At 43.1% G+C, this 27,373-nt stretch overlaps 1 protein-coding gene across 10 annotated transcripts in view; it reads left to right on the top strand.

Annotated features, from left to right (window-relative positions):
• LRRFIP1 (LRR binding FLII interacting protein 1) overlaps nt 1–27,373 on the top strand; it is a 112,099-nt gene that overhangs the window by 20,655 nt on the left and 64,071 nt on the right. For 8 of the 10 annotated variants that reach the window (XM_027637404.1, XM_027637403.1, XM_027637401.1 and 5 more), the window contains exon 2: nt 26,920–27,006. In XM_027637404.1, coding sequence (XP_027493205.1) covers nt 26,920–27,006 — 87 coding nt within the window. Of the gene's footprint in view, nt 1–19,972; nt 20,051–26,919; nt 27,007–27,373 lie in introns of those variants that run through there. The other 2 variants (XM_027637405.1, XM_027637402.1) reach the window with 1 other exon arrangement.

The raw sequence follows: 27,373 nt of genomic DNA, 5'->3' as shown, positions 1-27,373 counted from the left end.
AGATTTCTGGAAATGAAGTGCTGGCACATGCACTGAAATGACCGTTAATAAATAGTATTTCAGAGGAAATATTTGTCTGAGGGCTTGTAACAACTTCCAACAGCTGATATTTTTCAACCAAAAGTGTGCCAAATTAGGTAATTTACGTTGCTTTTTTGCTCTTTTGTATCCCACTTGCTTCTCCTTGGAGTGCAGCATTGACAGAGAGAATTCCTAATTTAATCTGTGACTGTCTGAATGCATAAATTAGTCACCTGAACACTTTCAATAATCTTAAAATGATACTGTGGAAGGGAATTAATGCCTTAGGCTGCTGTTGGTGGGATCTGTAAACTCTCATCTCCAGCTGTCAGGTCTGTATTGATAAGGAAGGTGCTGTTGCAGTTGGATGCCTGCAGAAACAATTAGGATGGAAGAGATGCAGCAAAGAAACTCGACTGTTCATCTTGGGATGGTTTGCTGATGGAGGCTTCTTGGTGCCTCCTTTGGACACTTTCTAATAACTTTATATCCTCCTTATAGTGAGGGGCCCAAAACTGCCCCCAGGGCTCTCAGTAATCTCAGTCTTCCAGGCAGCTTTGTGAGTAGTCTGCTAATGCTTTTCCTGTTAATGAAAAGTTAATCACTACCTACTCCCTACAAAGCCTGTGGAAGGAAGAAAGGGAGAGTATTTTACAACTTCCTCTGATTAACATAAATAAGAAGGTGCTACAATTCCAGATATTATAGCTGTCTTGGTCATGCTCCTGAGGTATTTCTTCAGTTAAAGATTAAACATGAGTTTAGTATCTTAATCATCAAAATGCAGGATGTTCACTCCTAGATTTTAACCACAAACCCCTTGCATTCAGTTGAGCTGTTTGTCTCTGGCGTGACTGAGTCTCATTTCTGTCAAAGGAAGTGAAATTTAGGCAGATGCTGTTCTTTTTCTAGTGGAATCAAGAATACATTTCTGTGTCTGCGGGCAGCTTTTTACAGCATACGCAGCTTTCATCACTTCCAGCCCTGAAGTTGAGAATAAAAACATTCTTTCAGGTGAAATCAAGTGTTCATGAAGAATTTAGCCTGTATAGATTTTGCTTTGTAGGACTGAACTTCTTTCACTGCTCCCAGGACTGTGAATCTCATGGATGCTTAGACAGTGTGGGCGAGGACTGGCTTCAGTTGGTTGTTTTTGTGAGCTTGTCCTTTTTCTGTTTGTAATAAACAAACACTCTGCTCAGGTATATGAACAAACAGACAGTGTCAGTTGACAAATATGAAAGCTAATGCTAAACACGGGATGAGAATAAAGGGATTTTTACTGGACTAACCAGGATTTTGCTGGAGAAATGGGTTAGAAATTCACTGTGTCATGTACCATGGTTCCTGTTCTGTTGAATTTGCTGAAATGTCAGATTTTTATAAGTTGTTGCAAAACTAAAACATCAGTAGACCTGCTTTACCCATCAGTGTAGCTGATGGGTATTTCAGAGTTTTATGTAGACTGTCGTTGATATTGGTTTAAATCAAGACACTGTCTGTTTTTAAATGCAATATTCTGTAAATACCACTGCACTAACAAAGCTTAATAACTTTTTTGCCACTTTGTCCATAAGGTTTTTCTGGAGCAGCATGAACACTCTGAAGCCTTCCTGTGAATTTGAAATCAAAAGCCTGAGGCTCAGATCCATGAAAATACTTTCTTGACTATCTAGGTCTCAGTGTCTTAAAAACACCTCCTGTTTGCCCCCATCTCTGTAGTTATCTGCATTTTTTTTATCATTGTGGTTATGCAGTTAAGGCCCAGCTTTGAGATCCTGGAGCAGAATTCTTGGGCTCATGCCTCTCTCCAGTGTGGCTTCATCACATCAAGGTTGATGTGAACATTGCATAGATCCTGAGCTTGTGTTCCCTGAATGCTTTAGGTAAATGACTCTTGCAGGTTTGCATCCATGAGATTGAAAACCCATTTAAAAGTATCCAACTCCAAGGAAAATGGTTCCTATCTAAAAGGTTGATTGTTATAATTTTCAGCCTGAGCAGTTGTTCGTGACAGTGGTGACAGGAAGAGAATTGGTGGTTATATATTTTAAAGTAATGAAAATGAGAACTTCTCAATAAATTTTTGTATTTCAGTTTCTCTTTGAAAAGGTTTCCTAGAAAGCCCAGTAATGTGTAGATAGACCATTGCTTGGGAAGCTGGGACTGAGAATGCCTGGGGGAAGTGCAGTGTGAATCTAATGGAACTGTCTTTGAGTGCTTTAGTGAACACATTTGAAGGATAAAAAAAGCACCAGAACTGTGCTGAATTCAGGATGAAACGCCCCTGTAGCATGAAGGGTTTAAATGTCACTGTGAAGCATAAAAGTCCGATTTAAGGAGAAAAGACTATTTTTATATAACTTGTGTGTTAAAAAAAGCACGGTCACATACTGTCAATTCTGATGCTTCTTTAAGATCAGGAATATAATATTCGACTTATATTTAGCAGAACTCTGGCTCTGTATGGACACTTGAACATTTGCTCTTATTGTTAAGAGTATGGGCAGTTCTGTTGCATTCAGAACAGTGATGGTGCTTTCTGACACTGAAAGAATATGAAGTTGGGGACTTCAGCACTGTTCATATTAAGACAACATAGAAAAGCCCATAAAAAACTCCTAATAATTATGTTTATAAAGAGCATGGATACCTACTAGACAGGAAGGAATCTAGTTTTGGAGAGTGATGTATGCTATGAGGAACATGCAGCTTTCCAGAGTCCTGTTTTGGCTTTCTTGTCATCAGAATGGCATTTGCCAGTAGTCAATGCATTTAATGAAACTAATTTTAGATCTATAGGTCAGCACTTAAATTTGTTTTCTCCTTGTTAGTCTCACAACTAGATCAGGCCTTAGATTTTACAATAAACAGGACTTTGAAGCCTCATTTCTTCCCCCTCTGCCAGATACTGTCAAACAAGTGAAAGAAAATGGTTGTCGCCGGTTTTGTACTCTATAAAAAGTCAGATTGCATTTTTTAACACTTGAATCATATTTCCAGCATTAGGGTGGTGTATTTTTCCCATTCTTACTCAATTTTCTTTTTGTTCCTGATCTTTTGTTGCTTTTGTTAGTGACAGAAATAACTGTTGCGCAAATCAGCGGTGTTGTCATGGGGAAACTTCACAGCGTGAATGTGATGAAAAAATGGCGAATTTTAATTTTTTTTTTATTTTCTTACTGAGTCGCCACAGGGGAATGAGCAGAGAGATAATTTCCTTGCCACTCCACGGGGTGGTTTGTGGATGGACAAGGAGTGAGGGGCAGTCTTGGCTCAGCTGCGGGTTTGAGAGCTGAACAAAGGAAAAGGGAGCTGTAATCTGTTGTCGTATCGGAGTATCCCTCGGCATCCATTCAGCAGTCCAAGTCAGGCTGATTCCTTAGTGCAGCAGATTTGTGGAGAAGTGTGTCTCCCATAGAAAGCAGCACATGGCGAGGGCGCTTTTGCCATCTGTCCCTTGTCGCCTGGATCCGTGTCGTTAAATCCGGAGCTGTCGTTGCTCCGGAGGACAAGCGGGACGGGCGGCAGCTGCCGTGCTCGCTGTGTGTATTAATGCCCTAAGGAGATCGGATCAAGCCCTGCCTGCCCACGAGCTGTGAAAGGGGAATAGTGCAGGAGGGACGGATTCAGCACGGGAGAGAGGTGTGAATTCCTCTTGTAAATGCCAAAGCTTTTCACTATGCGAATATTCAGGTTCAGCAGCTGCCTCTGGGCTGGTCCGTGGGCACCTCATTGATCCTCTGGATAGGGGTTTTTATGGGATTGGTGATAATTGGCCTATTTGGAGTTCTTGCTGCTGCAGTGAAATTGGTGTAAGAACATGGCAGAAGCTCAATCCTGAACATCAGTAATGGAAAATAAACCCTTCATCTGGCTTGGTGGTGGTGAGGGATGATTGTTATAACAACTGATGCAGTATCATAGCAAAATTCGACAGGTCAAATAGATGATATGGGTTTATATATGTGGAGAACAATCAATACCCCCATCAGTACGGAATTTACAGGACTAATAAAAATCTACACAGAGGGAAATACGATAAATACTTTACTGTCCTGATAAAAGAGATGGCTAGAATTAAAGCTGTATGATGTTTTGTTGTAAGGAGGTGGGAGTGTATGGCTTTACAGTGACTGTGGCAGAAAGCTTTCCTTTTCCAGAGTATTTAAGCCACAGGAATCTGCATGAAAATGAGGAATGTATTCTAGTAGTAGCATATTAAGCCTGTCACCTACTTTGCTATCTGTGTGCCATTTTGAGAACAAAGGCAAAACATCTAATACAGAGCAAACATCATGTTTAATCCTGATGAAATAAGTAGTTTATTTCATGTGGATGACAGTATTGGCCAGATAACTCAGGTGCTATTGGCCCTGTGATGGTATCAGTGTTATATTTGGTCTGCATTGCCCATCACAGCAACAATACCTGATATAGTGTAAATATATAGACAGGTAAGTTGTGACCTCAGCTGAATGTCACCAAAACATGAACATCTAAAGAATACTCATTTGTGAAGAGTAAACACTGCAACAGAGCTGTAAGGACATTCTGTTACACTTAACCTGGATGATTTATCTCTCCAAAGGTGTTAAACCGGAGCCTGGTGAACAAACTAAGGGCAATTTTGTATCAATCTCTTAAAATTAGTCATTTATTTTGCTTGTGTTTTTGGTGGGGAAATCTGTCAGAGGTGATCAGATCATGACAAATAATTTCTGTTTCAAAAGTGGCCACTGGAGAGGCAGACTTTTAAGCATCAGTGTGGGTGCATTGCATCCTCTGCTTTCGGGTGGCTGGGCTCTCCTCTGGACACAAAAGTGGCAACTCCCAAGTCAAGCTTGGACACGATTTTGCAAAGCCAGTGTTTATTTTGCTGTCTGCAATAAGCTCAGCAGGGTCCTGCATCCAATGCAGGAAGTAAAATGCCGTTAAGTGTGCACAGGGAGATGCAGGACTTGGATTCGGTGCCTGATATTCCCTCTGAGACTCTCTGGTCCCTGCTGGGAATTGGGACACTGGCAGTGTGATGCTGGGCTGGCTGCCAAGGCCCTGGAGAGAAGCTGCAGTGTCCAACGAGAAGGCCTGGAAACCCCAAGGCATTCCTTAAAGATGGATGTTTTGTGGTTGTTCCCCACTCAAACCACTGTGCATCTCTGCTACAGCTGGAAATGTGGGAGAGCAGGGCCATCCTTCCCTCCCACCCCTCAGAGCAGTATTTGGGGGAACCTTATTCCTAGGTTGGAGTGGGATAACTGGCCAGAGGAATGAAAGCTGGGCTGAAGACCTCTGTAGCCTCTGGCTGTCCCTGCTGCTGCTTCCACAGTGGTCAGTTTGGGTGTTCAGCATTTAGCCTAACATTAAACAAATGTTGATACATTTGCAGCAGAACAGTTACAAAGGCGTTTTTATCAAAACCTGGACTGTTTATCATGCTTATTCCAGTATGTGTCTGAATTTATGGCAGAGCTTCTCCTGTTTGAAGAGATTTAGCCTTGCTTTTCCCAGACCTGCTGTATGAATTTGCATAAGCTGTAGTTATGTACTACAATGGCTTTTCCAGTCTCTGTACTGTGGGTTTTCAGTGAAGCAGACTTTGCTGACTGCAGCTCTTGCCGAGCCATTAACTTAACTGGGGAGTGTCCTTTGAATGTTCAAGGTGGTTTCCAGATAACCTTGACGTTTCCAGAATTTCAAAAGCCCTGTGCAGTTCATAACAACAGAGCTGTACAGCCTTTCCCCCGTACGAATGGAGTGTTGACATGATTTTGTGATATTGCTACCCACTGTGAAGTGACAGTTTCTTTAATTGAGTAATGGTGTAAAATCTGCAGCTCCACATGTTTTATTCAGAGGAAACCTTAAACCTGCTGTTAACTAATGCATAGTGCACTAAGCTGGATCCATTCCTATGATGGTACTTCAAGCCTGTTTTCAGTTATTTAAATGTGTTTTTCAGAGAGCAGTGCATCGCTCCCTGTTTTACTTCTCTCTGCTTGTTCTCTGCTAGCAACTGTATGAAGAAGTAACTGTATAGCAGGAAAATGGCATCTCCTAGATAGACTGAGGCTTGATGACCTCAAGGGTTTTTTTAAAACCTTTTTTGGCACCTTTATCTCTGCGTATAAATAGCTCACAAGTCTGTTCCTCGGCATTGGCTAGATGTAAAGTAGTGTTAAATGCTTTTGGGAGGTGAAAGTAGGCTTTCTCAGTTACTTGTAGATGGAGCAAATCCAAGCCGCATGCTATATTTACACACTGTAGCTCCCCAGCAAATTTGACTCCCTAAATAATATCTGCAGATTTGGTATGAGTATTTAAAATGCACTCCTAACAAAAGATTTGTGCTGGGATTAAAAGCCAGGTAAGTCTTTCCTTAGTTCAGTTTGTAGCTGGCCACTGTCAGCAGCTGTACTTTAAATTTGTTCATACAGTTTTTTAGGTAATATTTTGATCAGCAGCAATTCTTAGATCTTTTGAAGAAGAGTCATTTAAAATGGTCAGGTAGTGCTACTTGCCTCACTGGTGTTTGCTGTGTGTAGCTGAATAAGCTTGTCATTCATGCCCTTGAGTCTCAACTGATTGATTTTTTTGGAATTGGCTTGGCAAGTGTACATTTTTATCAGCTCACTGCTTGCAGTGTGGGAGACAGGAGAGCTTCTCAACTGTATAAAGTACATTGGCACCGTGTCCTCCTGTAACTGCCAGGGAAGAGCAGGTGGAGTTCACCAGGGACAAAGTAATAACAGATTTATCTGCGATTGCAAAAGGTCACAAGGAATTCTCAGTGACCTCAAGGAGATTCTCTTTTTCCTTTCAAGCAGCATCTCAGGTTTCAGAGAACTCTATTTCTTCCCTGCTTAATTGATGCTGTTGAGCCATGGAGATTTCCTGCCTATTGAAGCGTCATTGCTTCTGGCGACATGGAAGGTTTTGAGATCTTTTCCCAAAATTTTAGCTGGTTTAAATTCTTGTGCTATCTGACTGTGAGGTGACATGGCTGTAAGCATCATTGGAAGAAGTTGCTGTGAATCATTTTGGAAATGTTACTCTCCATGAAATTGTCAGAGCTATGAAAATAAATGGAAGTTATTCTTTGTATAACTTCCTTATATATTGTGTTTGGTTTTTTTTTTCATATAAGCTAAAAGCCTACTCTAACTTTAGTAGTAAACTATTGTGATTATGAATAATATTTGACATTAACATTCTTGAATGATTACCAGCAAATCTTGTATTCTTTGGCAGATGTGCCTCTAAAACCAGTTATTCTTTGTATGTCTGTAGCTCCAAGTATTTCTGCATCCATAACAGACAGCTTTGAAAAATCAGGGAAGCATAAGGGACAGTCAGAGCTATTATTAAAGTCTCTGTTGGAGAAACTGATGTGTGCAAGGTCTATTGCCAGAGGAATCCAGAACCTGTAAAAATGGCTTGTGTTGGTTTTTGTTTTTTTGTTGTTTCTGTGATATTGGCAGATGAATGTATAATCCTCACTTTTTTTTAGTTTATGATCAAAAGCATAGCTTCATTTAAATTCAGATTCTTACTTTCCTCCTTTTTCAGGTGATTAGGGTGTGAATATAATGAAAACCTGTTGAGGGCACTGTGGATAATCCCAGAGGGAGAAACCCAGGAAGGGAGAGCAGTAACAGAAAATACTCCGGGGATGACAAGAGGACCAAACACACCCTCCAGGAGCTGTCAGGAGAACTAATGATGGGTTTTAGCTAAGTGATGCCATGGCTCTTGTACAGTGACCTGCTCAGCTGTGCTTTGTTGGTCTTTCTGGGATGGCATTGAAGCACACAAAAAAAGAAATTCTGTCTCAAAGTGTTGTTCTGTCAAAAACTTTCTGCCAGTCTCCCCTCTCTACTGCAATTTGTAGCTGAATGTGCTCTCTTCACAATTCCTGCTCTTAAAAAAAGGCAATAAATTATTAATAGGTCCTGAAATACTGAGCTGGGAGGTAGGAGACAGAGTGATGCCAGAGGTTCTGCCTCTAAAAAAGCATTTAGTTGAGTCCTCAGCTTCTGCTTTGAGCTATTAGATGCTCCTACTTAAAAACCATCTAACTGTCAGCAAAGCATGTTGCTGTCTGTTCTTCCACTTAGAAACAAGATGGTTGGGAGCCTGCAAGAAATAATACTGTGAACCTTTTTAAACCCCTTAATGTTTTTTTTCTGCTGTGTTGAAGTGATGCTGAAGGTGGAAGCTGTTACCCTTTGAAAGGCTGGTAGTTAAAATAAAAACCCTGTGGGTTTTGTTGGAGTTCTTCAAAAGTATTGCTGGAGCAGAGAGTGAGCACACGGAATAGGAATTACTGACAAAATAAAGTTAGCTAGGATTTGTGGAGTTTTTTGAGAGTCTGGATGATCTGGAGGCTTAATACAAATTTTAAATATCCCCACTCCCCTGCCACCTTTTTTGGTTTGCTTCTTCACATAAGTGGTTGAAATGTATTAGGTAATGGCAATAATTTAAGGCTGAATTGCCATGTCCTCAGTGGGAATACTGAGGAGTATCCCTTCTGTGTAGTCTCTTGCTCTCTTTGTTATCCCAAGGTCAGATTAAAAGGTGCCAGTAATTTTCAACCACATCCTCAGTGACCAAGTAACCAAGTAATTAAACATTTATAATGAAGATTCAGGGATCCAGCCTTGTGTGGTGGAAGTACTGTGTCTGATTCAGAAACACAAAAGTTTGTTTGCTTGATTGCTGCTCCCTCTTGTGGGGTTCAGGCCAGTTTAAGCAAGCTTGAAGTTCACAATTAAACGTGGTGAGACCTACACAAAGCTTCAGTCACTGAGGCTGAAGTGGTCCTGAGTGAAGGGAAGTCCAGGGGGTGAGATCCAGCTGTACAGGAGGTTTCTGAGTTCAGGAACCTGTGCAGCAGCCCCATGACCCCTTGGCAGCCTTCTGGGAGAGGAGGGAGCAGTGCTGGGAGCAACAGAGGGACATTTAAATGGCTCCAAGGAGTACGGGTGACCTGGAGTGTGGCAACCCTCTGCTCTCGGGAGTGTCGAGCCTCCATCGCAGTGGAGAAGCAGGTGGACTCACAACCCTACAGGGTAGTTAGTCAAGGGACTGTTAGTCAAGGGTCTGTTAAAGATGAAGGCTGGAAGCAGGTCACTGCATGAACCAGGAGGAAAGTTCCTCCTCCTTCTCAGAATCTTACAAGTAGGACTGGCACCTTCGACAAGAGGTATGAGGCTCTGGAATTCGAAGTCCAAACAACTGATGAGATGGGTGAAGGTCCTTCTGGGACAGAGGAGCCTCCTAAAACACCACCTGTACCCCACATCAAGACCTCCTCTGCTAAGGGTAGCTGTAACGGGAGACTCCCTTCTAAGGGGAAGGGAGGGTCTGATACGCAGACTGGACCCAACTCACAGGGAAGTCTGCTGTCTCCCAGGGACTTGGATAAGGGACATTACTGGAAAAGTCTCCAGTCTAGTAAGGCCCTCTGATTACTGCCTGCAACAGGTTGTTCTAACTGGCAGTGATGAAATAACAAAGACAACTCTGAGGGCAATCAAAGGAGACTTCAGGGCCCCGGGATGATTGGTTGAGGGATCAGGAGCACAGGTAGTGATTTCTTTGATTCTTCTGATAATGACAAATAATATTGGTAGGATAGGCAGATCCATCAGGTCAATAACTCGCTCCAGGGTTGGTGTAATTGGAGAAATTTTGGTGTTTTTGACCATGAGATGATCTACTTCACAGCTGGTCTACTGACACCTGATGGGATGTACCTTTCTCAGAGGGGGAAAAGGAGTTCTAGCACAGGAACTAGTGGGGCTCATTGACGGAGCTTTAGATCAGCTTGGAAGGGGGAAAGGAACTAAACCAGGTTTACCAGTGATGAGCGATGGGATGGTGTGCCAGAACTTGAGAAAACCAGCACTCATGGGATCCCTCAATCTGCCTCAGGAGGTGTTGGCTACAATGAACCACAACTGCAATGTTTCTACACTAATGCACACAGCGTGAGGAACAAAAAAGAGGAGCTCAAAGCTTTGGCCCAGTCCCAGAGATTTGACATCACTTGTGTAAGTGAAACCTGTTGGGATGAGTCCTGTGACTGGAGTGCCTGTTTGGACAGTTACAGGCTTTTCAGGAGGGAGTCCTTTTTTCAAGGACTTATCTTGCTGGCTGTGCTATTAGTATTTAGTATGATTTACTTTTTTGTCAAAGCAGAGAGAAGCCTCTATCAGCTGTAGCAAACTTGGCAAGCAAGTGCCTGCTGTACTGGCAACATTAAGATCTCTTACATCTCTTCTCCTGTAGTCAGCGCTTCTGAGTTGCACTCCATGGGCTAGTGCCCTTGTGTGCAGAGAGCTGCTCTGTTATGCAAGTTGCTATTGAAAATTAAGTTCCAAGAAAGAGCTCTGTTTGCCTCCCGTGTGCTGTCCTGTATATTCAGCAAATGCAAATGCTGTAGCCGGGGGAAAGATTTTTTTTTTTCCTTGTACTTTCTCCTGTCATAAAATCTCTATATGTAGTGTGTTGTGTCTTAAGATTTCAGAATACTACTTGCGTTTTTTTCCTCAAGAGGGACATATAATCTCTGTTCTCTGGACAAGAAACTGAAGTACAGTGGAATTCTGAATTGCTCCTAATTGGTGGCAAAGACTTGTGCAAGTTCACTGACTAGTTCTTGGCATGAAACTCTTCAGAAATTTCCCACTGAAGCTTAAAAGACAAATTGTTCTGACCTATTACAAAATGGGAAGGGCCCACATCAGTGTGACACTGAAACAACGGCAGTTCACTTGATCTAATTTCCAGTCTTAGACAATTTCAGAATAATGATATGATTTGTCTCAGCATTGGAAACTGTTCAGTTTCTATCACTTAACCCGTGTTGAACTGTTTCTGTCCAGGAACTGGAATGTGGGTATTAAATCTTGGTCCCCTAGGCTTTGGGGAGTATTCAGTGGGTGACCTGAAGCTTCTCATCTTCATTTCACTTGGCCTTAAAAGAATAAATCAAACTGAAATTTGCCTGCATGCAAAGTCCATGTCTCTGTGGAGACCCAGTGGTGTTGGTGGACTCAATACCCTGTAAATGTATTTGTTCTTACCGTGATGCAAGTGGGCTTTTTGTTGATTTTTTTTTTTTTTTAAGGTGATTAAACCAGAAAGCAAGTGGACTTGGTTGTGAAAAACCAAAAAGAATTTAATCTTATATTTATGCCCTTTCTTAATGCTTTATATCACTTCTTGTCACAGAGTGGGTGATCCTGGAACAGTGTCAGTAACCTTTACTTCAACATGTGCAGTTTCTTTTCTCTGGACTAGTAGTGTGGTCGTTGTTTTAAGCACTTGCTGGGAGTTTGTATCTACATTTTAATGTGCTGTAAGTGCAGAGCTGTGTTCCATATTTGCCAGCTCTTATTCAGATGAAATTTGCAGTTCAGTGGGGTCTGGAATGTGATCCCCACAGATTACATTGCTTGTAGTAGTCCCTGAATTTCACTTCTTATTTATACTTCAGATATGTTTACCAGTCAGGAACAAAAATCCCTGCATATGTCCATGTTCAAAAAGATGTTGGCATTTGCCCAGCCCTGGAGCCCTCTCCAGCCTCCTGCATTTCTTTATGCTGTAAAGAAAGGGGATGAAATATTGCAGTTTATTGCAGGCTCCAAGTAGGGTTATTGTGCTTACTTTATGGTCAAGACAAATGTGTTTGCTTTTCAGTAACACGTACCAGTGATTGCATTAATTTTGTATGTGTGCAAATTCAGTATGCCAAATATACACATTTTGTAATGAAGAAAGATTTAGAACCTTTTGAGGTGTACATTCCATGGACTAACTTTGGGGTGGATTTTACAGGCTCTTACCTCCCTTAGGTACACCCCGTCTCCACATACAACCCTCTTTCTACAAGATTGCTTTAAGCCCTCTAAAGTCAGCAGTGAACTCTGTGTGACTTTAATTACAGAGGCTGTTCTGCAATCAAAGAGAAATACAGTATTTAAAAAGCACTCTGGAACACAACCATTCTACTTGTGTGTTCTGAGGTTCGGTTCTATTTACATTTTAAATGAGGGAAACAGTCACTGCAAAATGCTGCTGATGCCACAGAGGGAAAACTAAAAGGATCAGTGGGGTCAGTGTAAAAGAGAAGCTTCTCTTTTTGTAAAGAAGTTGGGTAAAACAAGTGGAAGAAACGACTGGATGCAGCTTCATGCAAATAACTATTTCACGAGATAACACTGGGAAGCTTTTTATGCTTTCCTTGTGAAATTCCAGTCCATATTTGCTAATACTGTCAAGTGGGTTTTGTTTATTTTTCTCCTTCTAGGTATAATTTCTGATTTATTTATTGGTATGAGTGATCCAGCTGTTTCCAAAACCAGTGTTGACTCCCTCAAAACTATTTTACGTGAGTAACAGTCTTGCTCTAAAATACATGAGTGCAATATTACACAGGGTGTATAAAACATGTGAGTTTGCTCTTGGAGGTAACAGCTGTAGAGGACTATCCAAATTCTTCTCTTGTGGGAGCAACCACTTACTGACTGGAGCTATTTAGAGAGAAAATGCCAATTGAAGAAGTGACGTAAATGTGGTTAGTTGATACTTTGTTGGTCCTCTGACAAATACATCACCTACACAAAATCGGTAGGGGTTTAAAACTGTAACACACTGCTGCAGAGCTGCCTGCCATCCCCCTATACTGGAATTGTGCTTTCATCCCTATTTTGCTTTTTCAGAGTATGGAAATACTCTGAAAGGTATTAATTGCTAAATAGCAGTGGAAGTGGTGCACCCTGTGTATACAGTGAGCTTCCCATTCTCCAGGCTCTGGAGCTACTTATGAAAGGTATAATACTTATAAGATTCTACAGAACTGATTTACTGTAGAATTTTGTAATTTTCTTCCTAATCTTGTCCCTGAAGCTGCTTTGAGGTCTCTAGAGCTTTCTCATGGAGAGGGTTTGTTTGAGTTGAAGAACATGCTTTGAGCATTTTTCCTATCCCTCCTACCATGAGTCCAGTGCATCTGAAAGTGGAATCCAGTTTGCAGCTAAGCCAGTGGCAGCTAAATCAGTGCCTTAGTATTCAGGGGAACCCAGCACTGCACTAGGTACCACACCAGTGCAAGCCACTGAAGAAGCTGTCAACAAGGGGGTGTGTGAGAATGTACGACTGAGTAGCAGAGGGAAAGAGACTGTATAACCTTCCTGAATAGTCAGTAAATTTTACAACAGTGTCACTTTTAAACCCCAAGGGGAGGGGAAAAGAAAAACCAAAACCAACCAACAAAAAAAAAACAAAACAAAACAAAAAAACCCTAACAAAAACATTTACTAAGACCATAAATGCCTCTAAAACACTGCGAAGATCTATGGAAATGATTACAGGATACTTCAGTTTTAAGAGGTGCTTTAAGATCAATGCCTTGTGTCAGGATTTACTTTGGTAATCCATGCAAGCTCATGATGGAGCTCAGTTATTGTTTAGACTGTATTTTTAGCAGCAGGCCCTTGTGACTCCATGGCAATATAATTTATGAGGTAGGACGCAACTCCTTAATTGTCTCTTACACTGTAGAGCTGTACATGCTGTTCACTGCAGAATAAACATTCTCCTCCTTTATGGGGGAAAAAAGGTCTGTGTCAACAAGACTTTCCAGCCTCTGGTCACATGCTTAAATTAGATCTCTGAGATGGGTTTCCTCTCAAACGCATGAGCAGACATTTCTCCAAAGTGGACAGTGTTCGTGTATAAATTCCTCATTAATTGTGAGTGTCTTTCCCTCCTCCCCTTCCCAATTTTTAACTTGCTGTTAAGCAAGAGGACCAAGAATGCTGACCCCTTAAACACAGATAACTCACAACAGCACCATCAGCATGTCGTTCCAACTCTCTGCTCCTGATCCTTGGGAATTAATGGAAAGAGAAAAACAGAGCTCTGGTATTCTGAGAAACTTTAAAAACAAAACGAGAAATCACTCTTGGAATGCCCTTGCAAGAAAAGCTTTCTCTGAAAAAAATTATCATTTGATCTCCCACCAGATTCATTCCTGTGGGATTGCAGGGTGTGAGTGAGTCCAACTCAGAAAAATATGTTTATGTTGCAGTTAGGGTGGTCATGGGAAACACCACAACAGTTCTTTTGGTCAGGTTTCCTTTGTAGGTGTCCTTATTATCCCCTTTGTATGGGGAAATTGGACACTTCTCAAAGGGAAACGTCAATTTTTTGCTAAGATGTCTGAAAATGAGATTCTTCAGTGCTTGCAGAGGATCTTAAGGTAAAGATGCGATCACTGTAAATTTAAGATGCCATACTAGTTAATGTGCTCTCATGTATACAGTCAAATATTTGGGTTGAAACCGTAATTATGTTTAGCTGTAAGACTTTTTGGACTTGATTTTTACTGTAAATTGATTGTTGGTTGCCTTTTTGCATGTTGAGTTGGAGAGCTTGGTGAGTTAACCATGGCACTCCCAGAGTTTTCAAACGCTCCACGTGTTTCCCCCACTTAATGTCCCTGATGAGGCAGGACTGAAGTACAGAACCTCAGTCCTTCTGCGTGGTATTTTTTGGAATTACTGTTGGTTTTCCAAATTACAGAATTTACAGTTGTGGTGGAAATGGTTAATGCAGCTTCCAGCTCTGTAAAGCTGATTAGGTTGGAGGTAGAGCCTGGAAGATGGCAAAGCCTCATGTTGTGGATACCCCAGCAGGTTCTCTGAGATGTTCCCAACCAAAACTTTTTTTTTTTTTGCTCTAATTTTTTTTTTCCCATTTATTAAGCAAAGGAATGGAAAACCTTAAGGCTAGGACAGGAATTTTTATTGGCTTGTGGGAACAATTCTTGAATCTCTCTTCTAAACCAAGAAGATCACGTAGCTTTTCATACACCCACATTTCACATTTCACAAGCTTTCCAACAGTAGCAAGGCATTAATATATTTGATTTCCAAATGTTGATGACAGCATTGCTTTTGAGTTCTGAAGCTGAAGGGATTGCCTGAGCTGACAGACATGCCATGTACAGGCTACCCAGGAGCCTCCCAGCCTCCCCTCCAGACTCCATGTGACAGTGGTGTGGCACTTGCGCCTGGTCCAGCAGTTTTCCTTCCTCCTCCTCCCTTCCAGCCTCACTAGAAGATAATCTGTTGATACTGGCAGTGCATTTTGGTGCTGAAAACCGGACATTGTTTTCCTAAGAAGCACTTAGTTGTGTTTACTCGAGTTCATTGCCTTGGTTACAGGTTACAAGGAGGTTTTGTTAACTTTGCCAGCTGAGCTGCAAAGGTGCCAGGATGCCCATAGCAGGCAGGGATGATGAAGTGAGATGCATATGTCATTTTTCCTGTCTGTATGACTTCAGATGGGTGTTACTCCATAGATTTTTATAGACTTTCTTGAACCTTAGAATAATTTTGAACCTTATTTAAAAAAAAACTAGAGTAACCAAATATTTCTTCTAATATAAAGTATTTTCCAGCTTTTTTTCTCTCCACAAAATGAGACTTGCTTTGTCTGTTTCCACTGTTTGGAAAGGCAGTAGTAAATGTGATATGGAGGGTCATTACCAAAATTCTAAGAATCATTAAATCAGGTAGGTTGGAAAAGACCTTTAAGATTGAATCCACCCAGTAATCTAATATTGACAAGTCCACCAAAAGTGATGCTACTTCAAGAGAGTACAGGAAATGCATGACAGAATTTCATTTTTATATCTGTGATATAAGCTCAGTTATGTACAGAGGTGATGGATAGTGTTGGGAGGTGGCTGCTGTATTGCTTATGAATTAATACTGAAGTGAGCCAGACTGATCTATAGTGCAGGTTTGTTCAGTGTTTAAACCTGTCTGTAAAGGTTTTGCCTGCTTTATTCCTACTTGAATCCTGCTTCCATGCCTCTTAAACTACCTCTGGCACCCTGAAGACAAAAATAAGGAGTTGAGTGTGAGCTGTGCTGAGGGCCAGGCTTCCTTGGAATTTGATGAGTTATTAGTGATAGTAACATACTTGGAGGATGACTGTATGATCTTTCCCTCTTCCTTTTGACGCAGCTCCTCGGTAGTTGTGGGTAAACTGTGCGGTTCTGGAAAACTGATTTTTTAGGGTTTAGGCTAGCATTTGTGGAGGAATGCATTGTGCTGAGTGCACACATGCATTGTGTGTGTGTGTGTTTGTGTGTTTGCAAAGGAGAGGTGTGTTCTCCCTGGGGAGATAAGGGTCTGTGTCATTGGAATTGGAGCTGCTGTCTTAAGTGCAGTAAATTTCTTTTTTTTTCCCGCTTAGACATACCCAAGATGAACTTGCACTTATGCCACTAGGTTTCTGAAAATGTCAGCTGACTTCCCCCCCCCCCTCCAAGTCTCTCATTATCTGTTTTTCTCAGGCTCAGTTTAGCATTTTAGTACATGTAATGCATATTTCCACAACAAACATTCTTCCTGCTTAGATATGTCCCAGAATTAATGGCACTCTTCCAGTGTCCCATTTCAGAGGGGAAATGGACAGACACAAGAACTGTCTGACAGTGCTGAATAAATAATTATCACGATATTTAGCAGAGCTTCAAAATGCTTTGGCTTTCTTTCTGAATAGGACGGAGGTACGATGAGATAGGCACAGCATTTTTGAGGGGTTAAAAAAAGAAAAGCTAAGACTAATACCCACTTTCAGCCAATGTCCTCCAGGTGCTGTGAGTGTCCCCTGCACCTCCAGGGCAAGGAATTTAAGAGATCCCTGCTATCAGCTTAACAATGCTAAATACCCCTGGCAAGCAGTCAAGTAAGATGCATCACTGGCTTCCTAGATTGTGGCTCAGCTCCTGTAGTCACAGAACTGTGTGCACTTGCTTTTTATTTAGCTGTGTCTGAAGGATCCGGTGGAGTGTTGAGCACCAGGAGGGTTGAGGAAGAGAGAGTGTGTATGTGGGTGTACAGAGAATTCATGGTGTTGGGGAATTTGTCAGGACCTGGTTGGAATTCCGAGCCTCACTTCACGTAAAATCCATCATAAGATGCTGAAGCGTGTGTTCAGAGTGCTGTCAGCTCTGTATTACTGAAAAATAGAAGTTTGCTTGCATTTAAAAGACATCTTGATCCTTCAGTTCCTACCCAGCAGGTCCGTAGCACATTTGTTTATTTGAGTTTATCCTGAGGTGTGTACAAAGTGCTTCCTTAAGTAAATGAAATAAAACCAAACATCTTTGCTTGTACATGGATTTGAAAGTAAACAGGAAAAGGTGTATGTGGGGTAATTTATGCCTTGTAAAGCCAGTGTATTTTCCAAGTGACAGTACAAAAACTGTACAGATTTGCCAGTGAATGTAAGGGGAGCTTAATTCTCATTAACCAAGAAAACCAAAACGAATTTTCTATTTTAAGCTAAGATGAAAATATTCATATTTTGTCATGCTCACTTTTTATAACACTTCAGATTCACACAGTTCACAGTTCACATCACCTTCCTCTGTTAAAACTTCTACATACAAGGCAATATGTATTTTTCCTGAAGAAGTAACTCCAGTGCCTGGTCTCTGCTACCTTGGGGTGAGCTGCCATAGTCCAGAAGTGCCTTCTTCACAGCTGAGCACCGTGCATTGCAGGAATCCCAAAATGAGACTGTTTACTGCACCAAAATGCTGAGCAGTCTCTGCAAATTAGGCATAACTTCTCTTGGACTTGGGGCCATTCACAAAAGACAGACCTGCTTGGCATGGCAGGGCAGAGCAGAGATGTTGCCAGCACTCTGGGAAGCATCTCCAGGCAAGCCAGCCAGCCGGGATAGGGAGCACTGCTGCAGGGCAGGCCAGGGCCTGCCTTCAGGTGCTGCAGGTCTCTGCTGGTCTTTGCTCCTGCTGGTGGAGGATAAGGCAGCACAGCAGACTGAGAACTTTATCAGCCTTAAATAACGGGCTTAGGGCTGAAGGTTATACCACCTGGAAAGGAGAGCGTTTCCTGATGGTGTTACGTTGGCCTGGTTCCTGATTTCAGTGTGAGCAATACCAGGGGATGAAATGAGTGTTTGTTAAATGTAGATTTAAATTACAGATGCTTTACAGAAACATATATTATTTATATATCTAGTGCTTTCTTTATTTTTATACACCTGCTGAAGTGGATTTAAGACAGTTGACGCTTATTTTTTAAAGCAAAGTTGGATCCTTTACCTGGTAATGAAGGATAAAATAACTTGTAGACTCAACAGGTGGTTTTGGAGTTTATTGAAAGATATGACTTTGGAGACCTTATTGCACCCTTTCAGTACTTAAAGAAGGCTTATAGGAATGATGGAGACTTTTTACAAGGGCCTGGAATGACAGGACAAGGGGGAGTGGCTTCACACTGTCAGAAGGCTGAGTTAGGTTGGGTATAAGGAAGAAATTCTTCCCTGTGAGGGTGGTGAGGCCCTGGCACAGGCTGCCCAGAGAAGCTGTGGCTGCCCCATCCCTGGAAGTGTCCAAGGCCAGGTTGGACAGGGCTTGGAGCAACCTGGGCTAGTGGAAGGTGCCCCTGCACATGGTAGGGGTGTGGAACTGGGTAAGCTTTCAGGTCCCTTCCAACCCAAACCATTGTGGTTCTATGACTTATGTAAAACCAGTCTGTTTTACAAGTGTAAAGCTTCACCTGACTTAATCAGAGTTTCTCTCAGGGTCAGGGTGCAAGTTAGACATCCCTAATCCTTTTTATTTAAGGTGAGCATGTCTGGCCTTTCCAGGGACAGTGGAATATGGCTGGGATCCAGGGACTGCCAGTGAAACCAGCTGGAGTATTGCCCTCAAATGTAAAATAGTGCCAGCGCTTCCAAACTGGCTAAAACACTGTCAGCAGCATGGGAGCGTGTGCTCTGCCAGCCTGAGGAACCAGATTCCTTGTGCTGGGCTGGCAGTTCATGGAAAAACTGAGCTCAGTTGCTGGGTGGAGCTTTGCAGGGCTCGCCGACCTGTGCCGGCTGAGTGGGGAGGAGAGCGCGGGCTGAGTTGCTAAGGAGCAACCTGTTTTGCTTGCCGGAGAAAATCCGGTGCCAGGAAGAGATGACTCTCCGTGTGCTCTATTGTTGCTGCCGCAGAATGGGAACGGATAAAATGAGCTGTTTAAACTTCGGCAGTTCTCCCTGCCCTGATGGTTTCCTCCCTGACCTCTGGGAGGGGGATAGGTGTATGCGCTTGGGGTGAAGTCAGAAGGAATCGAGAGATGGTTTGGACGAAATCGGGTGGAATCAAAAGATGGCACTAATTTCTCTGGAGCCAGGATTTCTGCTCTCACAGTGCCTTGAATTGTTCTTGGGGTATTTACCCACTTAAAAGCTCTTGTGTCCTCTAATCCTTCTGTGGTTTTGGCTCATCCAACTCATCACGAGAGACCTTTTGAAATGCAGGATGTCCTCTTTTTCGATCAGCCACTATTCCTGTTCGTGCTTCTGCAATATGGTCACACCTCGAATAGATGCTTTTAAAAATTACTATTCTTGCTTAGCGTGTAATGCCATTTCTTACAGAATAAAACCAACACCAGCTAATCCAGCGTGTTTTAAGATCGGCTCTACACAACCCAACCCACCATACCGATATAATCGCAGCAATTAACAGCAATTAGGCGGTTTATTTCTGCCACGCAAACGCCACTTGGTGTGAATGTATATTTATAACCATCTGTCCTGCGTGTTATCTGCCAGCGCGCTGGGAGCCGCGCGGATCTGCAGCCTGGAGGGCGGGCGTGCGCCGAGTTGTTGGGATGTTCCGGGGATGTTTATTTTCCTCGGGCACAAAAGGGAGGCGATAAGGCTTGCAGACGCTCGGGAGTCGCTTTCCGTGGTGGGTTCCGTGGTGATCTCGCAGCGATGCGCAGCGGGAGCGGCGGCAGGTGTAGCCCCGGGAGCGCTCGGTCCGGCCCCGGCCGGGCAGCGCAGCCCCCGCTCCGCCCCCGGGCCGTGCCGGGCGGGTCCCGGGCGGCTCCCGGCGGGGACAGACGGCGGCAGCGGCACAGCGGGAGCCATGGAGGCGGCCGCCGACTGCCTCAGCCCGGCCGCCCAGCAACAGGTAAGGCCCGGGGGTGCGAGGGTCGGGCAGCGGCGCAGCCCCGCGATCCACGTGGTGTCGGGTGCCCGACCCCGCCGGGGCTCGTCCGAGCCTTGCCTTTGAAAATCGCTGACCAGAACGCGAGCTGCGCGGTCTGCTCCGGGAGCAGTCGTGCCAGCGGGACCTGTAAGATGTTTTCCAAACGAAGTGTCAGAACAGCCCCGTGTGACCATCAAATGGTGGTGGGAGGGTTGGTCATCCCTTGACACGAGCTGGGGCTGGGGCTCGCCGCTGTCCCCGCATTGGAGGGAGAGGAGCTGTTACGGTGATGGTCTGTCAAGCCAGCGGCGCTGGTACGTGGGTATTAGCAGGGAATCCTGCAGGCTAAGGTTCATCAACCTGCTGCCTTTTAATAGCAATTTGCATTTAAGAGAAAGGCGAGGAGTAAAGCAGGATGTGGACTGACCGAGCCCTATGTGATTCACAGGCTCATTATCATATGAGTAAGTGGTGCAAAGTGTGTTTGTATTTATAACTCAGATGCAAAATATGTCAGATAATTATGCCCGTTTGACCTCTAAGCTAAGAAGTCATTATAGACTGTCTTGTTTCAATGCTAAATAGCATGTGATAACTCCCCATGAGCTCCTGGAACTCGCTGGTTTAGGTCACTTGTTGCTCAAGTAGAGATGGAAAAAACATTGCCATGGGTTAGCCCTAGTTCTGCCTGGTAGCTATGTTGGTCAGCTGTGTTACAGGAGTATTGCAAATCAGGTGTTGCTTGTCTAAATAGGCTTTAAATTATGTAGAACTGCAACAAACCTTGTCAGATTTTTGTCTGATAAAATACGACTTGGATAAATAGAATGAACAGTTGTATAATATCTGAGGAAGAGCCTTTGCATGAAGAATACTTGAATGGGACAGCATCCATCATGAAAAGTTATGCTGGCCCCAAAAGTGACTGGCTGGCTGTATCTTAAGCACGTTGGCAAGAAGTTTAAATCAGCCTGAGAATAGTTATTGCAGAAATACATAATAGTGGTTGTATACAGTGAGCAGGTGTAATTTAGTTGGGCAGACTTGTGTTTTAAAGCTTCTCTGGCAGTGGGATCAGAGAGCTTTTCAGAGTGTGGTTTGGTGCTGGCAAACTAGCACTTCAGTCCTCCACAAAAAGATACGATACTAACTTTGATTACTAGCCTTAGAAACAGGTAATTTTGAGTGCATTGGAATTAAGGGGTGCTTTGTATAGATGGAAAAGTCTTACACATGTAACTATGTGGCAAGTCAACATAGTCATTTTTCACTCAAAAAAAGCAGCATAACTTCCTGTCTTTGTTGGCTGTTTCTTGGGGCTGCCAGGCGAACAATGAACCCCTGGCCTTTTCAGAGGGGAAAAGCTCTGAGAATGCACACCTTCAGGATGTGTGTCATTGGCCTCTACCTTACCAAGTCACCTAAATAATTCTCTCATCGAAATGATAATGACCGTGCAGCTTCCCCGACGCCGCGCTTGGGGCAGGAAGCCATCGCTTCCGTAACCATTGTGCATTAGAGCCTGGCCACGGGTCAGCCAGACCTCACCTTGTCTCCAGGAGTGATGTTTAAAAAGGGGGTGTGGGGGGTAACTCCTCAGCAGTTGCACATCTCATACTCCCACCTCTCCCCACTGCTGTGGGTGGCAGAGGATGCTTCTCACCTTTTCCAGCTGATGTCCAGTATCTGGTTCAGTTTTTTCCAGACATAGTTGTGCTGAACCAGGTTACAACCTGCTTATTTTTTTCCCTGTTCAGAGCTAAATACACTGAACTCCTTTGAGTCAGGGTAAGGATCTGCTGCTGCACAAGACTGGATTTTTGTTTTCAAACTGAAGTGACCCTTAAGCAAGTGCTGGGCAAGTAGACCAGCAAAAGCAACGAGTGAGTGTTTTGCGGTTCAACAGTACACTTGTTTCAGGGCTTAGTGGCTACAAGTCATTCTGAGCAACTGCAATAAAAGACCGAAATTCAGTATGTATATTTGTAGTATTTGAGAGAGTTACAGGAATTAAGGTGATGATTTTTCAGCTGGTGCACAGTTCCGTGTTGATCTCAGCAGTGTGGTTGCCATCTCCCCTCGTTTTGCCCACGGGGCTTTACGGAAGCCTCTCTTAGGAGGTGTTTTTTTGTATGACGTGCTCAGTAAGGCTGAAGCTGCCAGTTCTTCTTGTCAGATGAGCAATACCTCATAAAAGGGAAGTTGCAAAAGCTTTCTAATGAGTGCAATTAGGCTTCATATTTTTATTCTTCTGTTTTTGCCAGTGACCTGTCACTTTTGATTGAGGCCTGTATTGCTTGCTGAGTCACTAGTGAATTTTAGATGATTTTAAGATCACTTCCTTGAATCTTAGTGATTTTTAAATTTTTTTTATCTTGAGTCCCTTAAATAGTTATTTATGCCTTAGGCAACCTAAAGACTTCTTCGTTTTAGCTTTTGTAGTGTGAATTTCAGAAGTCTTTGTGAATTTTGGGGTGGTTTTATAATGTTCAGCAGCGTCTTTTGCAGGCTGTGGTGTCTGTCTCTGCTACTGCCCTTACAGGTAGTGGCTCTGATGAGCACTTGGACTGGATGAAGGCCAAAGTCAGCCAGGCAAAGCCTCTTTTGGTTTGGTCAGCACAGAGAGAGAAATGTAAAGTTAACATTGCTGTTTGCAGGGCGTGCAAGGAATCAAGGTATTTATAGCACAGAGCAGAGTCCAAGAGTTTCAAAGAGTGTGGTTTGACAAACTCGGATGAGTTTAATCACACCCCTGTGTTTGAGGGAGAGGTCCATAATAAATCTGACACTCTTTTGTCTTAGTCTGAAAGTTGGTACTTTTATTCTTACAGGTCTTAAAGGTTTGCAGATTGACTGTGAATGAGCAGGTGGGGGTAGCAGTGGAGGTTATGTTTTGGTGGGGTACCTGCACCTGTCTGTACCTGAGCTGGGCTTCTACACAGGAAAACGTGTTTGAGAGGTCCTGTTTGCTGCCCACACTTGCTGCGGAATTTGCTGGATGTTAGGATGCTCCCAGACTTTGGTTTGATTTTGATAACGTTGTACACATTGTTTGGACTCATCCCGGCCCTGATGGATTTACTTCCTCTGAGCTCACAAGTGATGCCAGGTTTGTCACTAATGCCACCAACAGAGTGTAGTAATTTCATCCACTAAAGCATGCTAGAAACAGGATTATGAAGGCCACAGGTTGATCATTTAATGACCAGTCTGACTATACCATAAAACATTTCTCTTGAGTTGGAGAACACCTGCAGAACCTCAGATACTGAAGTCTTTTTTTTCTTCTTGCATGTTTCTTGTCACTCATTCTCTCATTTTGCTGTGGACTCAGAAACCCTTTAGGAAAGGATGGCCTGTTTCTTACAAAACCGCCTTTGTCCAGCACGAATGAGCTGGTGTTTTGTCAGGAACCACGGTGAGAATTGTGTAACCATCTAAATGGCACCCAGACAGCCTTGAGAACATGTTTAAAAATGTAGCAGCCCAGGTCACTTTGTATTTGATGCAGAACACCAGACCTTAAGGCACAGCAGCCTTCTGACGTACAAGCTGGGGTTACCAGGGAGCCAAGAGCGGTTCTGACATGATGTATGTGGGGGATTTATTCACTGTGAGGATGGTCAGGCATTGAGACAGGAGCCTGGAGGGGCCGTGGAGCCACCAAACCTGGAGGTTTTCAGGAGCCAAAGCAACTGATGTGAGTTTGATGCTGACCCTGCTTTGAGCAGGAGGGTGGAGACCTCCAGAGGTTCCTTCCAGCCCAAACAATTCTATAATTATTTGTTTTGACGTGATAAAAATGAATTGCCTTAAAATATTAGTGTTCAGGGTGGAATAACAATTTAACTTCTTACAAAGGTGGTACCAGTATGTGCTAACAGCAGATTTGTAACTTAAAGTTCAAGAATCCAGAATACAGTTTGTGTTGTTTGTGTTCAGGGATACTTAATGCTGAAGAGCCCCGTGGTCATGGAAAGAAAAAGTTCATAAATAAACAATATGCTTGTTCCAAGACTTAAGCCATTTTTAGTCAAAGATGCTAAGTGAAAATGTGTTTTTCTTCTTACAAAGTTTGCAGATTGGCTCTGAATTAACAGGTGGAGGACTGCATAGGTGAAATAGAATTAATTAGATATGCCCCATGGATTGGCACTTAAAACTGAAATGAATACTACTAAATGACAGGTTACATGTGCAATGTTGCACAGAGTAAAATTAATTTAACTTACTGTAGTTGGTATCAGTAATCAGGGAACTGTGAGCCTCATTCTCAGGGAGCCCTGAGAACAACTGGCTAAATTTTTAATTTTTATTCCTATTTTTCAAGTTGTTTCATTTCATATTATATTGTGCTTCTGTAAAGCATATAATTCTGCAACATAGCTATGTATTGTGCAAATCCTTTTGCCCTTATGATATAAAGAAAGCAAGGGGAAACACACATACTTTTCTGTAGTACAACATCTGAATTTTATGTGAAGGCATTCAATTCTAATGTGAAAGCTCAACTGGTTATTGAAATTCATGAGGATGAGACCTACAGTAATGTTAACATAAAAATAATCTTGTTTCTGCCTCTTTCTGTCGCAGGGGAAGTTTGAGATACACAATCTGTACTGTTTGGTGTATTTTGCTTATGGAGACTTTGGGGCCCTTTATTTTCCATAAGGGGAAAACAGTTTGCTTGGATGTTATTCTTCAGCTATATCAGGTGGGATCTGCAAGTGCTACAGTTTATTTTTAAATAAACAGAAAGGAATCTCCTCAAGTTGATATCATACTTGTTTGTAGAGCAGCGGTTTCTTACCTTTAGCATACATCTCGGGGCATGTTTACATAGTGGGTGTCATAAATTCAAACGCTGCAGGTGGATCATAACACTGCCTGGCAGGGATTCTGCCTAGGATTTGCCTAGCAGCAGGGCTGGGGTGTTTTTTTGGTTTTGGGGTTGTTTTTTTCTTTGGACAAACTGCTTCAGGTTGGGAAGTGCTGTTGAAAACACTCCTGGGAATACATGCCTGCACCCTGGAGCCTGCCATCACCTGGCTCTGTAAGTAACGGATGATGAGAGGGGGTGGTTTTGGGTGCACATGTGGAGATGGGAGTTTCTGTCCATGGCAGAGCTGGTTACCTCAAAATTCAAACAGTGAACTCAAGGGAGAACAGTGCTCTGTGCAAAACCAGCCTGTCTGTCTTTCTGCCATGAGCTTTTTTTTTTTTGCTCTCCAAGAAGGTGTTTTTTTTGTTATTACAACTAATTTTTCAGACTGAAGTTCACAGAATCACAGGATAGTTGGAGTTGGAAGGGACCTCTGGAGATCATTCAGTCCAACCCCCCTGCCAAGGCAGTGTCACCTGGAGCACACAGGAATGTGTCCAGGTGGGTTTGGAATGTATCCAGAGAGGGAGACTCCGTGATCTCCCTGGGCAGCCTGTTCCTGTGCTCTGCCACCCTCCATGGAAAGAATTTCATCCTCATGTTAAGGTGGACCTTCATGTGGTTTAGTTCATGGCCGTTGCTCCTCTTCCTGTTGCTGGGTACACCTGAAAAGAGTCTGGCACCATCCTCTTGACACCCATCTTGGAGATATTTATATGGACTGATGAGATCACCTCTTGGTCTTCTCATCTCCAGGCTGAGGTTTTAAGATGTACAGCATCACAAGGCTCCTAGTCCTCCCATACACTGCTCGTGCTTGGTTTTCACTAGTTGCAAGTTCCAGCCAACCTATAAGGCAATTTTTGGCTTGCTTTCTGTGTTTTGTTTTGTGTTTTTGAAGGCCCTTTTCCCCAAGCTTGAGTGGTGAATACACTTACAGAAGGGAGAAGAAATTACACCTTCCTTTTTTTCTGGTTTCCCTTCTATTTAGAAGCGCTGGTGAAAGCATCAGCATTTTGATTTCTCTGTGTGCTTGACCTTGATATTATTATTGCACTTTTTCCTGTAAATTTGGATGTTGTACTTACAGTGGAAAGTTTCATAAGTAGAGGAGTTGGGTGTAACATCAGGGTGACTGGCTGAGTGATGCCTTTGACTCCTGCTGAGCTATTATGAATTCTGCTGGGTGAGCTGCTCACAGTTGTATTGTACCAAACCTGAAATTATTTCACGTTTTTCTCTGTAAGACCTACTGGCTTTGCCTGGGATTTAAAGAAGAATATTAAAAATGTTACTGCAATGTGTAGCATGTTCCAGCACTTCCAACAGGGCTGAAGTGAGGAAGCACTCCCTAAAGGCCTGTTCCTGGCAGAATTCCACTCCAGAGAGGTTGAGACTGGAATACAGAGTTCTGGAGACTTACAGTTGAGTTAGTGCATTTTCTCAGGTTCCCTACCCTCTATCACTTCAGCCTTAGCTGTGCACAGTCATGCTGAACAGCAGTGTTTACCCGACCCCTGTGCCCAGGTATGTGTGCCCAGTGTCAGCGGTGAGGAAAAACGGCACACGATGTGTTTGCTGCTGGTCAAATTAATTCATCAATAAAAAATAATCCAACACCGCAGGGGAGGGAAAAAAACCCCCATCCAAAACAAAAAGAGCAAAACCCGCCTTTCTTAAGTAAATCTCCCTGTTTCCTTCCCAGCCACACAAACAGTAATTAAAGAGACACAGAGCACTTTCAAACACAAGCGCTAAGGAGGGCTGTGCCTGCGCGGGGGTGTATTAGCTGACTGTGAAGATAACAAGTTACAGAAGGCAGGGCCATTACTTGCAATAGGGAATTAACTCCTACGGATGTGTTTACAGTCTTGCCGAGTCAAGTCTCCTTATTTCATGCCCTGCTTAGCAGGTGTGTTTCACGTTGGATTGTCCGGCTTTCATTTCACTCCTGTGTTCCCGTTTGCAGGCTGAAGCAAGGCTCGCGGCGAAGCGAGCGGCGCGGGCAGAGGCACGGGAGATCCGAATGAAAGAACTGGAGAGACAGCAGAAGGAGGTAAGGTCAAGGCTCTGGGGGATGTTTGGACTAGGGGAGAAGATGATCAGAGATTCTGGAAGAGAGGGTTAATCTGTATTCTGTGGAAACACGTGTAGTCTGCGTGGAACTAATGCTAATCGTAGAACAGCCTGGAAAAAATATGGATCGTGGCAAGGATTTTATCTTGGTGAAGCCAGTGTAATTATTCACAGAAAATACTCGTGGTTAGTAATTATTGTTTAATATTAAGCTTCGAAGTGTGCAGCTTCTTTGTGTGTGCATTGGGGGTGGTGGATTCTTATCACTTTGTTAGAAATCTAATGAATATGGAAGATTCCTGGCCCTTGTATAACTCTATTGTAAATTGTTCTGCTTTCTGCCGTGA

This window comes from Corapipo altera, unplaced genomic scaffold, assembly GCF_003945725.1.
Source record: "Corapipo altera isolate COAL_440 unplaced genomic scaffold, ASM394572v1 45, whole genome shotgun sequence".
Taxonomy (NCBI): Eukaryota; Metazoa; Chordata; class Aves; order Passeriformes; family Pipridae; genus Corapipo; species Corapipo altera.
This window is presented reverse-complemented; position numbering and strand designations above follow the sequence as displayed.